General features: G+C 37.5%; 1 protein-coding gene across 3 annotated transcripts in view; it reads right to left on the reverse strand.

The window, feature by feature from the left end:
- The window catches only part of TBC1D12 (TBC1 domain family member 12), a 126,941-nt gene that overhangs the window by 33,120 nt on the left and 80,555 nt on the right, over positions 1-13,266 (reverse strand). For all 3 annotated transcript variants that reach the window (XM_012454810.2, XM_064374094.1, XM_012454811.3), the window contains 3 exons: positions 8,323-8,405; positions 4,577-4,694; positions 2,134-2,240 (listed from right to left, as the gene is read on the reverse strand). In XM_012454810.2, coding sequence (XP_012310233.1) covers positions 2,134-2,240; positions 4,577-4,694; positions 8,323-8,405 — 308 coding nt within the window. The remainder of the gene's footprint in view (positions 1-2,133; positions 2,241-4,576; positions 4,695-8,322; positions 8,406-13,266) is intronic.

Below are 13,266 nucleotides of genomic sequence, written 5' to 3' on the forward strand. Positions count from 1 at the left end.
TTACAGTAGGATCAAGAATAGCAGTTCAGGTGGAAAAGCAGACACTTGTACTTCCTTATTGCTTTAATTTTTTCCAATAAGTATAAAAAGAAAAATTTTAGAAGTAACAGGTGATAATATATTATTTTTAGTATTATACTAAAGTCCTTAAGTCTTTTTTTTTTTGAGATGGAATTTCGCTCGTTACCCAGGCTGGAGTGCAATGGCGCAGTCTCGGCTCACTGCAACCTCTGCCTCCTGGGTTCAGGCAATTCTCCTGCCTCAGCCTCCCAAGTAGCTGGGACTACAGGCACGTGCCACCATGCCCAGCTAATTTTTGTATTTTTAGTAGAGACGGGGTTTCACCATGTTGACCAGGATGGTCTCTATCTCTTCAACTCGTGATCCACCCGCCTCGGCCTCCCAAAGTGCTGGGATTATAGGCATTAGCCACCGCGCCAGGCCTTTTTTTTTTTTTTTTTTTTTTTTTTTTTGATAGAGTCTCGCTCTGTTGCCCAGCCTGGAGTGCAGTGAAGCAATCTCAGCTCACTGCAACCTCTGCCTCCTGAATTCAAGCGATTTTCCTGCCTCAGCCTCCTGAGTAGCTGGGATTACAGGTGCACGCTACCATGCCTAGCTAATTTTTGTATTTTTAGTAGTGACGGGTTTTCTCCATGTTGGACAGGCTGGTCTCGAACTCCTGACCTCAGGTGATCCACCTGTCTGGGTCTCCCAAAGTGCTGGGATTACAGGCGTGGGCCACCACTCATGGCCAAATTATTAATTTATTTAGAGACAGAGTCATGCTCTGTAGCTCAGGTTGGAGTGCAGTGGCACAATCATAGCTCACTGTGACCTTACTCCTGGGATCAAGCAATCCTCCTATCTAAACCTCCTGAGTAGCTGGGACTATGGGCATGAGCCACCATATCCAGCTTAATTTTTTAAAAATTCATCAAAACTATTCTACAAGCCAGGCACAGTGGCTCATGCCTGTAATCTCAGCACTCTGGAAGGCCAAGGCAAGCAGATCACTTGAGACCAGGAATTTGAGACCAGCCTGGCCAGCATGGCAAAACCCCATCTCTACTAAAAATGCAAAAAATTAGCCAGGCATGGTGGTGCATGCCTGTGGTCCCAGCTACTCAGGATGCTGAGGAAGGAGAATCGGTTGAATCCAGGAGGCAGAGGTTGTGGTGAGCCAAGATTGTGCCACTAAACTCCAGCCTGAGTGACAGAGCAAGACTCCATCTCAAAAAAAAAACAAAAACCCAAACTATTGGACATTTTGCTCCTATCCACCAAAGTTTAAGAAACTTAAGAAAACAATACAACTCTTTTGAAAGTCTTCTTAACTTCTTTTTCTGGTCTTTGGATTTTAAAGTTTTTTTTCTTTATGCTGCTATAAACTTTAACATTATTTATTCATTTATTTAGAGACAGAGTCTCACTCTTTTGCTCAGGCTGGAGCGTACCAGTGCAATCTTGGCTCACTGCAGCCTCCACCTGGGTTCAAGTGATTCTTCCACCTCAGCCTCCATAGCTGGGATTACAGGCGCGTGTAACCACACCCAGCTAATTTTTGCATTTTTAGTAGAGATGGGGTTTTGTCACATTGGTTGAGATGGTCTTGAACTCCTGACCTCAGGTGATCCATCTGCCTCGGCCTCCCAAAGTGCTGGGATTACAGGCACCAGCCTGGGCCCAGCCTAAAATTTTTAAATTAAAAAAAAATTCAAAATAACTTGTTTAGGTAAAGAGAGAGGAAACTAAACTTTTGGCATTCCTCCAGTATTTATTCGTTTTTTGTGTAAAAATGCAGCCTTTTCATAATTAAGACTATTTTCCTTTTTCTTATATATACTTATTCATCCACTACCAAGTAGAATCCCAGGTTTCTGATATTTGAATGCTGAGAATGCCAAGAAGATTATTGGTAGTTGTAAACTAAAGGAAAAACCATAAATCTTATTTACATAATATAAAATATAATAACTTATTAAATAACAGGTTTTGGGGAGATGAAGCATGTTCTTAAAATGACATTCTATATGGTAATGGACATTTATTTTAATGGTCACTCTACTAATCTGCTATGTAACTTTGTAGATGGCTATTTGTAAATGTGGGAGTAACTGAACATAGAATACAAACCAGGAGTGATATTTAGTTCATTTCCTACAGCTAGACTCCAAACTTTCCCACGGACACTAGGGGGCAATCCCTGCCACCACAATTCTCGAACTCTTCTTGTACTACGCCTAGAATTAAAGGAGGAGAAAAAAGGAGAAAGTTACTTTTTACACCAAAAATACTAGTTGTATGATGGATTATCTTTAGTCTATGGCCAAGTGATCAAATCATTTTTAAGATTACAGAAAACTGAGTATGAAATGCATTCTTTTCTTTGGGTTCATGCCTGCAGGCAACGACAACCTACAAGATGTATAGGATCCCAAAGAGACAAACAGTAATCTAAAGGGAACTGTGTTTTATAAATGCCAATAAGAGTCTCAGAAATATGCAGTCAATTATTTAAAAAACAGGATAAAACGGACATAAAAATGTGTCACTAATTCAGTACCAAAAACAAACAACCAAGGATCTACAGTGGATAAGGCCCTAGTTTCTGAGAAGCAGTAAAGTCTGCTAAAAGACTGTTGGCTTTAAAGTCAGATAGATCTGAGTTCAAATCTAGTTTAACCATTAATGAAATGTATAACCTTGGGCAAATCACTTAACCTCTCTGACCCTGAGTTTCCTTATGAGATAAATGGGAGTAAAATTACATACACCTTATAAATTTCCTAAGAATCAATGCAATTACTTATGCAAAGTGCCTCAGATAATATGTCACACTGTGCCAATATTCAACAAATTCCCAATGTACAAAATATAGTACGCATTGCAGAAGACATCCCCAACCCTCCAGTCAAGAGGGAAGATAAGGCATATTTTAAAATATTATATAAAATGGCAATAAGAAAGAAATTCTGTCATTTGCAACAACACAGAAGAACCAGGAGGATATTGTGCCAAGTTAAATAAACCAGGCACAGAAAGACCAACACATAATCTCATTTGTATGTGGAATCCAAAAAAGTCAAACTCAAAAAGTAGGGAATAGAATGGTGGTTATGAGAGAGTAGAAGAGTAAAGTGAATGGAGAAAGGTGAGATGTTGATCAAAGGGTACAAAGCTCCATTACAAAAAATAAGTGTTAGTGACTTACCACGTAGAATGGTGACTATAATAAATAATAATGAACTGTATATTTCAAAATTGCTAAATGAGCAGATTTTAAATGTTTCACCACAATATACTGAGAAGTACATGAGCTGATGGATTTATTAATTAGCTTGATTTAATCATTCCATAATGTAACCATGTATCAAAATATCACATTGTGCCAGGCAGGTGGCTCTTTGGGAGCCACCTTTGGAAGGCCAAGGCAGGCAGATTGCTTGAGCCCAGGAGTTCAAGACCAGCCTGGGCAACACAGTGGGACCCCATGTTTACAAAAAATACAAAAATTAGCTGGACATGGTGGCACATTCCTGTAGTCCCAGCTACTTGGGAGGCTAAGCTGGAAGGAATGAAACACTTGAGCCCAGGGAGGTCGGGGTTGCAGCGAGCCATGATCATACCACTACACCCCAGCCTGGGCAACAGAGTAAGACCCTGTTTTCAAAAAAAAAAAAAAAAAAAAACCCTCAAGAAACACATCACAGTAGGGTGCAGTGGCTCACACCTATAATCTCAGCACTATGGGAAGCTGAGGTGGGCAGATCACTTGAGGCCAGGAGTTTGAGACTAGCCTGGCCAACATGATGAAATCTCGTTTCTACTAAAAATGCAAAACAATTAGCTGGCTATGGTGGTGCATGCCTATTGAACCAGCTACCAGGGAGGCTGAAGCATAAGAATCACCTGAACCTAGGAGGTAGAAGTTGCAGTGAGCGGAGATTGTGCCACTACACTCTAGCCTGGGTGACAGAGGGAGACTGATTCAAAAAAATAAAATAAAATCACATTGTACCACATAAATATATACCATTATTATTTATCCTTAAAAAGATGCTCACTAAATAAATAAATAAATAAATGGCAAGGGCAAGATAAGTATGTTAGTCTCAAAGTATGATGATGGGACATTTACATAAGGGAAAGACCATACATATTTCCTTGATTATGAGATAAGCACTTTAAAAATCACTTTAATATTAATAAACGCATCTTATAATGCATTTATATATTTAATATTTTCTTTCCAAATAGCTGCTGTTACATCAATAGTGCATCTTACAATTGATGGTATGCCAGCATTAAGAAAATATTAAAAGTTTCATAAATCAATTAGCATTTCAGTTGGGTCCCAAAGGACAGGTAAGATTTAGCAGACACAGAGGATGGTTAGTAAGGGAAGTAGGTGGTAGACACTGAGGGATTTATGAAAGCAAAGGCATATACATAAATATGGAAATTTTCAGGCATTAATTAATAGTATAATATGGCTGAAGCATAAAATACATGCTACAGAATCAGAAACATGAGATCTTCAGAGACAAATGGGAATTCAGGAAGTCTGCTTACTTACATTACTTCCCAATTGGGCAGTATTTCATTGATCCAAATTACCATTGCACTTGCAATATTTTCTTCCTGCTTAAATCGTTCTTTCATTATTCTTTTTCTTTTATGTGCTTCCTTAATTTCTGTTTTAAATAAGTAAAAATTATTTCAATACAAATAAGCTAGATCAAAATCCTCTTCTCCATCTACCTAAACTCTACAAAACAGGCTTTCTCAAAAAGATTATCATAAGAGGAAGAAATGAAATAAGGGAGGGAGGGAGGGGAAAAGGAACGGAAAAAGCGAAAGTTAATGAACTTGATTAACATAATTTTCCTTTGTTTTCTCTTTCTTTTTTTTATTTTTTGAGACAGAGTCTTGCTCTGTCACCCAGGCTGGAGTGCAGTGGCGCAATCTCTGATCATTGCAACCGCCGCCTCCCAGGTTCAAGCAATTCTGCCTCAGCCTTCTGAGTAGCTGTGATTACAGGCACGTGCCACCACGCCCACCTTTTTTGTTGTTGTTGTTGTATTTTTAGTAAAGACGGGGTTTCACTGTGTTAGCCAGGATGGTCTCCATCTCCTGACCTCATGATCCGCTCACCTCAGCCTCCCAAAGTGCTTGGATTACAAACAAGTGTAAGCCACCATGCCTGGCCTGTTTTCTCTTTAAAAGATATGGGTCTTGCTACATTGCCCAGGTGGCCTCAAACTCCTGGACTTAAAATAAATCCTCACATCTCAGCTTCCTGAAGAGCTTGGACTACACATGTGTGCCACCATGCCCAGCTATTAATATAATTTTAAAATAACATCTCCTGTTCTACTATAAAAGTAAATGGAATAAAAGGTCAGAAAAATAATTTAAGTAGATTACTTTATCACATATCATATATTTCTACTTACACTTAATCTATAAAGTGAAATTTCTTACTAATTAACTATATAAAAAAATAAACTCCTCTAGGTAACTAACCAATAACCCATTTTTCCTACAAGGGTTTATAAATTTTCTGACATATCCCACATGACATTCAAAAATGATTTTGCCAATAGCACTATTAGTACATAACACATGAACTTTTTAAAATATGGTGTTTCACTTTACTAATTGGTTTGAAATTTTAAAATGTCCTCCAAAACACATGTATTAACAGTACATCTCTCAAATTCTGAGGCAAAAGTTGAGGGGAGATAATATATCTCTGAAAATCAAAGGTCACAATATCAGAAGAAAAGATGTCTCAAATACAGAGGAAAATGAGTCATAAATAAAAACTTCTATGTAATTTTAGAACCAGTGAGGATGTCAGAGACCAGCTAGCCAAACGGTTTTCAAATTGTTTTTTCAGATATGCCTCAGATACCATTCTGAGGGACAAGCAGAAGGCCAAGCAAATATCTCTACTTTCTTCTATTTGTTTTACGTATTCAGATTCTATAAAAGATTTCTTGGGAGAACATTTCACTACTTTAACAACAACAAAAAGGTGTTAAAAGAGAAGTTTCAAAGCCCTGATTAAGGTGGCCTGCCCTCACACTTTATGTATGAGAAAACTGACATTAGGCCTATTCAGAGTATCACTACCTATATCAAACAAGATTAAAGCTGTGGCCTTCTGATTTCTCAGTTCAATATTGTTCCTATCATACCATGCTTTTAAGATCATCCAGTACCAATAATTATCTTACATAGTAATCATATAGTAAAAATGTTAAAAGTCAATGAAAACTTAACTGGGGCCAGGCACAGTGGTTCACACCTATAATCCCAACACTTTGGGGAGGCCCGGGTGGGAGAACTGTTTGAGGCCAGGAGTTTGAGATCAGAGATAGAGAGACTCTATCTCTACAAAATAACTTTTAAAAAAATGAGCTGAGGCTGGGTGTGGTGGCTCATGCCTATAATTCCAGCACTTTGGGAGGCCAAGGAAGGCAGACCACTTGAGACCAGGAGTTCGAGACCACCGTGTCTCTACTAAAAATACAAAAATTAGCATGGTGGCAGGCACTTGTAATCCCAGCCACTCTGGAGGCTGAGGTGGGAGAATCGCTTGAACCCAGGAGGCAGAGTCTGCAGTGAGTGGAGATTGTGCCACTGCACTCCAGCCTAGGTAGCAGAGTGAGACTTCCTCTCAAAAAAAAAAAAAAAAGAGCTGCATGTAGTGGCATGTACCTGTAATCCCAGCTACTAGGGAGGCTGAGGCAGCAGGATTGCTTGAGCCCAGGAATTCAAGGCTGCAGTGAGCTATAATTGTACAACTGCACACCAGCCTAGGCAACAGAATGTGACCCTGTCTCTAAAATAAATAAATACATAATAAAAAATTGAAATTTAGGCTGGATGTGGTGGCTCACACCTATAATTCTCGTACTTTGGGAGGCTGAGGTGGGCGGATCACTTGAGATTAGGAGTTGGAGACCAGCCTGGCCAACATGGCAAAACCCATCTCTATAAAAAATACAAAAATTAGCTGGGCGTGGTGGTGTACGCCTGTGGTCCCAGCTACTTGGGAGGCTGAGGTGGGAAGAGCTCCTGAGCCTAGGAGGTTGAGGCTGCAGTAAACCAGGTTCCCATCACTGCACTGCAGACTAGGTGACAGAGCAAGACCCTGTCTCAAATAAATAAATAAATAAATGAATAAATACTTAATTGGGTACAGAAATATTTAGAATTCTGTACAGTAAAATACACTCAACTAATGCTTAAATAAGCAGGCCTTTTAGAAACATAACTAACCTTGTATATCATATGTTTACTTAACATTAAAGAAGTAACTTCATTTCCAGAATAGCACCATAAAGCAGGACTATATACTATTATAATGTTCCATTCACTTAAGTCAAAGGAAAAAATATCAGTTGTTAATAAGTTATTGGGTGTTAAGTCTAAAAATATATATATAGCTGTATAATATCTTCTAAAAGTGTATGTTTATCCTGAAATTACAGTTGTCAGTAAATAAGCCCTGTTAAATTACCCTGATATTATTTTTTGGTTGGAGAAGAGAATGAATAAATATGTAAATTTATACACGCAAGAGTATACATTTATGTGCCTAATCAAATGACACAATTGGGCCTCTGGAGAGACTCTGTAAGTCACAAAAGAATATTTTAATTTCAAATCATATTCTCACAGCCACACAGAAACTTAAAATTATTAAATCATAAAATAATTAGAAATTAAGAATTATCAAATTATAAAATATTATAAAAACTGTTAAAAAGTGAAATTCATTAATAGATTCAGGAATAATATCTTTATTTATAAACGAAGATAGTAGTGGTCCAAGTTTTATGACTGTAATCTCAAGATTCCTCCTATTAGTTTTGTAAAAGTACATGCAGAAAAACTATGATCCTGATATGTCATTTTATCCCTCCTTTAGAACAAACTTAATTATAAAAATAATAGAGAAAAATAAAAGCCTAGGCAACATGGTAGAAAATAGTAGAGAAAAATAAAAGCCTAGGCAACCTCATCCCCTCAAACAATACAAAAAATTAGCCAAGCATGGTGGCACATTCCTGTGGTCTCAGCTACTAGTGAGGCTGAGAGGTAAGAGGACTGCTTGAGCCTGGGAGGTCGGGCTACAGTGAGCTGTGATTGTGTTACTGCATACCAGCCCGGGCAACAGAGCAAGAACCTGTCTCAAAAAAAAAAAAAAAAATTCAGTATCATCTTGAAGACAGACATGATCAATTTTACCATCCATCTTCCTGATAAAATCAGAAAATTAACTATACCATTTGGAGTTAAATTTTATACCTCGTTTTTTAGCCTCAGCCACCATCTCATCATATTCTTGTCGGTGACGTAAAGCTTCTTCCACAGATTTGGCAGGAAGATTTCTGGAAAAAAAAATTCTTAGGTCAAGCCAATTTTTAAAAGATTAAACTTATTAACTTCTTTCTTTTTATAACCAGACACAAAGAATTCCTAACCTAACCTCATTTCATACAATAAGGAAGTAAAAGGCTGAAAAGAACTGTGAATTTTAGAACAGAATCAGAATCCAGGTTGTTAATATGTATTGTATGTATATGTGAGTGTGAGTGTGAGTGTGTGTGTGTATTTCTGTCATGTGTATGTAAGTTTGTATACATTTAAACATTTCAGATTTTTTTTTTTTTTAATAGAGATGGAGTCTCCCTATGTTGCTCAGGCTGGTCTCAAACTCCTGGGTTGAAGTGATCCTCTTGCCTCAGCCTCCCAAAGTGCTGGGATTACAGGTATGAGCCACTGAGCCCAGTCCATTTCAGATTTCAGTCAATATTTTTAGGTTATTTGTTAAACCCACATACTAGAGTTTTCTTTAGCCAACTTTCTTTGAGATATAATTTTCATATAATAAAATAAACATATTTTAAGAGCAGTTTGAGTCTTGACAAATATATATACCTGTGCAGCCAACTAACCAATCAAGATATAGAACATTACCATCATTCCACTAAGTTTCTTTGTGATACCTCAATACTTACCCACCTCACAAAATCACTGTTTTGATTTCTATCACTATAGATTAATTTTTTCCCTCTTCAAGAATTTTATAGACTCTTGTGTCTAGTTTTTTTGTTTGTTTTTAATTTACACTGAAGGACTAATGTCTGGCTTATTTTGCTCAGCACAGTTTTAAAAATCATTCATGTTATTTTATTAATAATGTATTCCTTTTAAATGCTGAGTAGTATTCCATTTATCCATGTAGGTGAACACTTCTATTCTTTCCAGATTGGGGCCATTATTAATGAAACTACTATAAAAATTAACATCAAGTTTTTGTGTAAGCATTTGTTTTCATTTTCCTTAGTTAAACAGAATTCTTTGGTAACATAATAAGTGCAGATATACTTTTACAAGAAACTGTCAAACTGCTTTTCACTAATTAGAGTTTTAAAACAACATTTTAACTAAAAACTGGATAATCCATCATTTGCATACATAGTAGTCCCTCTTTATCCTTGGGAGTTATGTTCCAAGACCTCCAGTGGATGCCTGAAACCTCAGATAGTAACAAACTCTATACATACTAGGTTTTTTCCTATACATACATAAAGAACTATGATAAAGTTTAATTTAATTGAGATTAAGTTAACCCAGCACAATATGTTTCCATCAATTGGAACACATTTTTGTTCAGATCTTCCACCCATAAATTTAATGCCTTTTCAATTATAACTAAATACTTCCCATGCATTCTGGCAGTAACTTTTGCAATTTAAGGTGCGACAGTAACATTAGCATAAATTTCTTTTTCGTTCTTCACAATTTCATGGATAGAAGACTGATTCTTACCACAGATCTTAGCAACTTCAGCATACGATTTTTTTTCTTATTAAATTGAGAACTTTCATCTTTTGCTTAAAGGAGGAAGTTTACAGCTTCTTTTTGGCATATCTGAATTGTTAGCATTAATTGTTAGCAACTAAATTTTCAGCATTACTACTCTTAAGCTTTAGGGGCATTATTAAGTAAAATAAGGGTTATTTGAAAACAAGCACGGTGATATCAGCAGTAGTCAATCTGACAACCAAGAAGGTTGCTAAGTGAACTACCAGGTGGGTAGTATATATAGTGCAGATACACTGGACTCATGTCCCTGGCAGGATGGAGCAGGACAGTGTGAGATTTCATCAAGCTACTCTGAATGGCATGCAATTTAAAAATTATAAGTTATTTCTGGAATTTTCCACTTAATGTTTTCAAACCACAGTTAACTGCGGGTAACTGAAATTGCCTTAAGCAAAACCACAGATAAGGGGTAACTACTACACCATAGTAGTTTGGCTACACAGAGTCAGTGATTTAGATCATGGCTTCACAGAGTCAGTGATTTAGATATAAAAAATGCAAAAATAAATACAATGGTCTATAAACACTTATCCAAATATAATCACAATAATGTCCAGTTTTAGGAGTCAGTTTTTTTCTTTTCAACAGTCTAGTATGGAAAAAGGTATGTGACAAACTTTCAAATTATAAATTCTACCTCCTCTTCTCAAATTAGTCAAATTGATCAGGTATGTTGTAGGAGGGAGGAATGAAGGTTAAGACTTCTGCTTCAGGCCATAGTGGAATAAAAGAAACCAGGTTTACCCTCTCCCCTTAAGTATTAGAAAATGGACAAAATATATTAAACTATAGTTTCCAGACAACAGACACTGGGCAGCACAAGACAGTGATGTTGCCAGGCATGGTGGCTCACGCCTGTAATCCCAGCACTTTGGGAGGCTGAGGTGGGTGGATCACAAGGTCAAGAGATCAAGACCATCCTGGTCAACGTGGTGAAACCCCGTCTCTACTAAAAATACAAAAAATTAGCTGGGCATGGTGGTGCGTGCCTGTAATCCCAGCTACTCAGGAGGCTGAGGCAGGAGAATTGCCTGAACCCAGGAGGCGGAGGTTGCGGTGAGCCGAGATCGCGCCATTGCACTCCAGCCTGGGTAACAAGAGCAAAACTCCGTCTCAAAAAAAAAAAAAAAAAAAGACAGTGATGTTTAGGAGAAAGAAAATAAGCAAGGTAACCCTACAAGTACTTGACATTTCCATGTCTCAGTGGTGAAAGGCAGGACCCAAACAAGGTCCATCAATCCTCCTAAGGTGAGGAGACAGTTTAGAGTTGGACAGTCCAAGACAGCTAAAAGTTACAAATCAGAAAACCAGAAGGAAGGGAGGTGCAGAAGAGTCCTCTCAAGTTTTCAGCTAGGTACTGATCTGTGCATGTGTGTGATTAAACTACAGCCAGAAAAAGAACCACCAGAAAAAAATAGGACATTCTCAAAGTTCACACAGAACCAGCCAGAGTAGAAAGACCACCTGATAGATAAGAGTACCAGGTAGAGTCCTTAGAAGGATAATGCCTCAGTAGTGAGGACAAATTACTCCTAAACTAAAAGTTATTCTGGAACTACTCTAACAAAGATTAGGTCAAAAGGATTAAACTATTTCCAAAAAAACCGCCAACCAGACTAAAGCTAAAAAGTATTTAAAAGCACACACAAAAGTCCAGCATCCACCTATGTAAATCACAATGTCTGTCATTCAGTAGTAACAGAGATGTAAAGAAGCAGAAAAATACAATGCATAATGAGAAGAAAAGTTAATCAACTGTCACAATATAAAAACATTACAGATAGTAGGATTATAACACAAGGATGATAAAATAGCTGTTATAAATATCCTACAGGCATACCTTATTATACTGTGATTTGCTTTATTACATTTTGCAAATATTGCATTTTTTACAAATTGAAGGTTTGTAGCAACTCTAATGTCAAGCAAGTCTATTGGCGCCATTTTCCAACAATGTGCTCACTGTGTGTCTCTGTATCACATTATAGTAATTCTTGCAATATTTCTTTATTTTACTTTTGAGCTGGAGTTTCACTCTCATCACCTAAGCTGGAGTGCAATGGTGCGATCTTGCCTCACTGTAACCTCTGTCTCCCGGTTGGTTTCAAGCAATTCTCCTGCCTCAGTCTCTCGAGTAGCTGGAATTACAGGTGTCCACCACCATGATTGGCTACATTTTTTGGTAATTTTAGTAGAGACACAGTTTTACCATGTTGGTCAGGCTGGTCTCGAACTCCTATCCTCAGGTGATTTGCCTGCCCCAGCCTCCCAAAGTTCTAGGATTACAGGCGTAAGCCACCACAGCCAGCCAATTCTTGGAATATTTCAAACTATTTCATTATCACTGCTATTTGTTATGGTGATCTGTGATCAGTGATTTTTGTTGTTACTATTGTAACAAGAACAACAACTATTGTGGCTGTTTTGAGGTAACTCAAAGAAATTCCAGATAACACAGAGGAGGGATTCAGAATTTTACTAGAAATCTAACAATGTATCTTAAGGAACTAGAAAAGCTAGCAAACCAAATCCAAAATTAGTAAAAGAAAAGAAACCCAAAAATTAGCTGGGCATGGTGGCACGTGCCTGTAGTCCCAGCTACTCAGGAGGCTGAGGTGAGAAGATGGCCTAAGCCTGGGAGCTCAAGGCTACAGTGAGCCATGTTCATGCCAATGTACTGCAGCCTGGGTGACAATGTGAGACTATGTCTCAACCAAAAAAAAAGAAAAAGAAAAGAGCACAAATAAATGAAATCAAAGCAAAGAAAACAATACAAAAGATCAACAAAACAAAATAGTTTTTTTAAAACAAAAACAAAATTGAGAAACCTTTAGCCAGACTAAGAATAAAAGACAGAAGATCCAAATAAATAAAATCAAAGATTAAAAAGGAGACATTACAACTGATACTATACAAATTCAAAGGATCGTTGGTGGTCACTATGCACAACTGTGTGCCGAGGAAATGGATAAATTTCTAGACACATACAACCTACCAAGATTGAACCATGAAGAAATACAAAACCTGAACAGACCAATAGCAAGTTACAATGGAATAAAACATTTACTTATGGAGCTATAATTAGAAGTCTCTCAGTAAAGAAAAGCCTAGGACCTGATGGCTTCACTGCTGTATTCTATCAAACATTTAAAGAAGAACTGAACTGACAGCAATCCTACTCAAATTACTTTCAAAAACAGAAGAGGGAATACTTATGAATCACTCTACGAGGCCAGTATTACCCTGATACCCAAACAAGACAGAGACATATCAAAAAAAAGGTTGCGGGGCGGAGGGGTGGGGGTGAAATACAGGCCAATATCCCTGACAAATAAGGATGTAAAAATCCTCAACAAAGTA

The sequence above is a fragment of the Aotus nancymaae genome, unplaced genomic scaffold (assembly GCF_030222135.1).
Source record: "Aotus nancymaae isolate 86718 unplaced genomic scaffold, 86718_ANA_hifiasm-v0.15.2.pri h1tg000010l, whole genome shotgun sequence".
NCBI lineage: Eukaryota > Metazoa > Chordata > Mammalia > Primates > Aotidae > Aotus > Aotus nancymaae.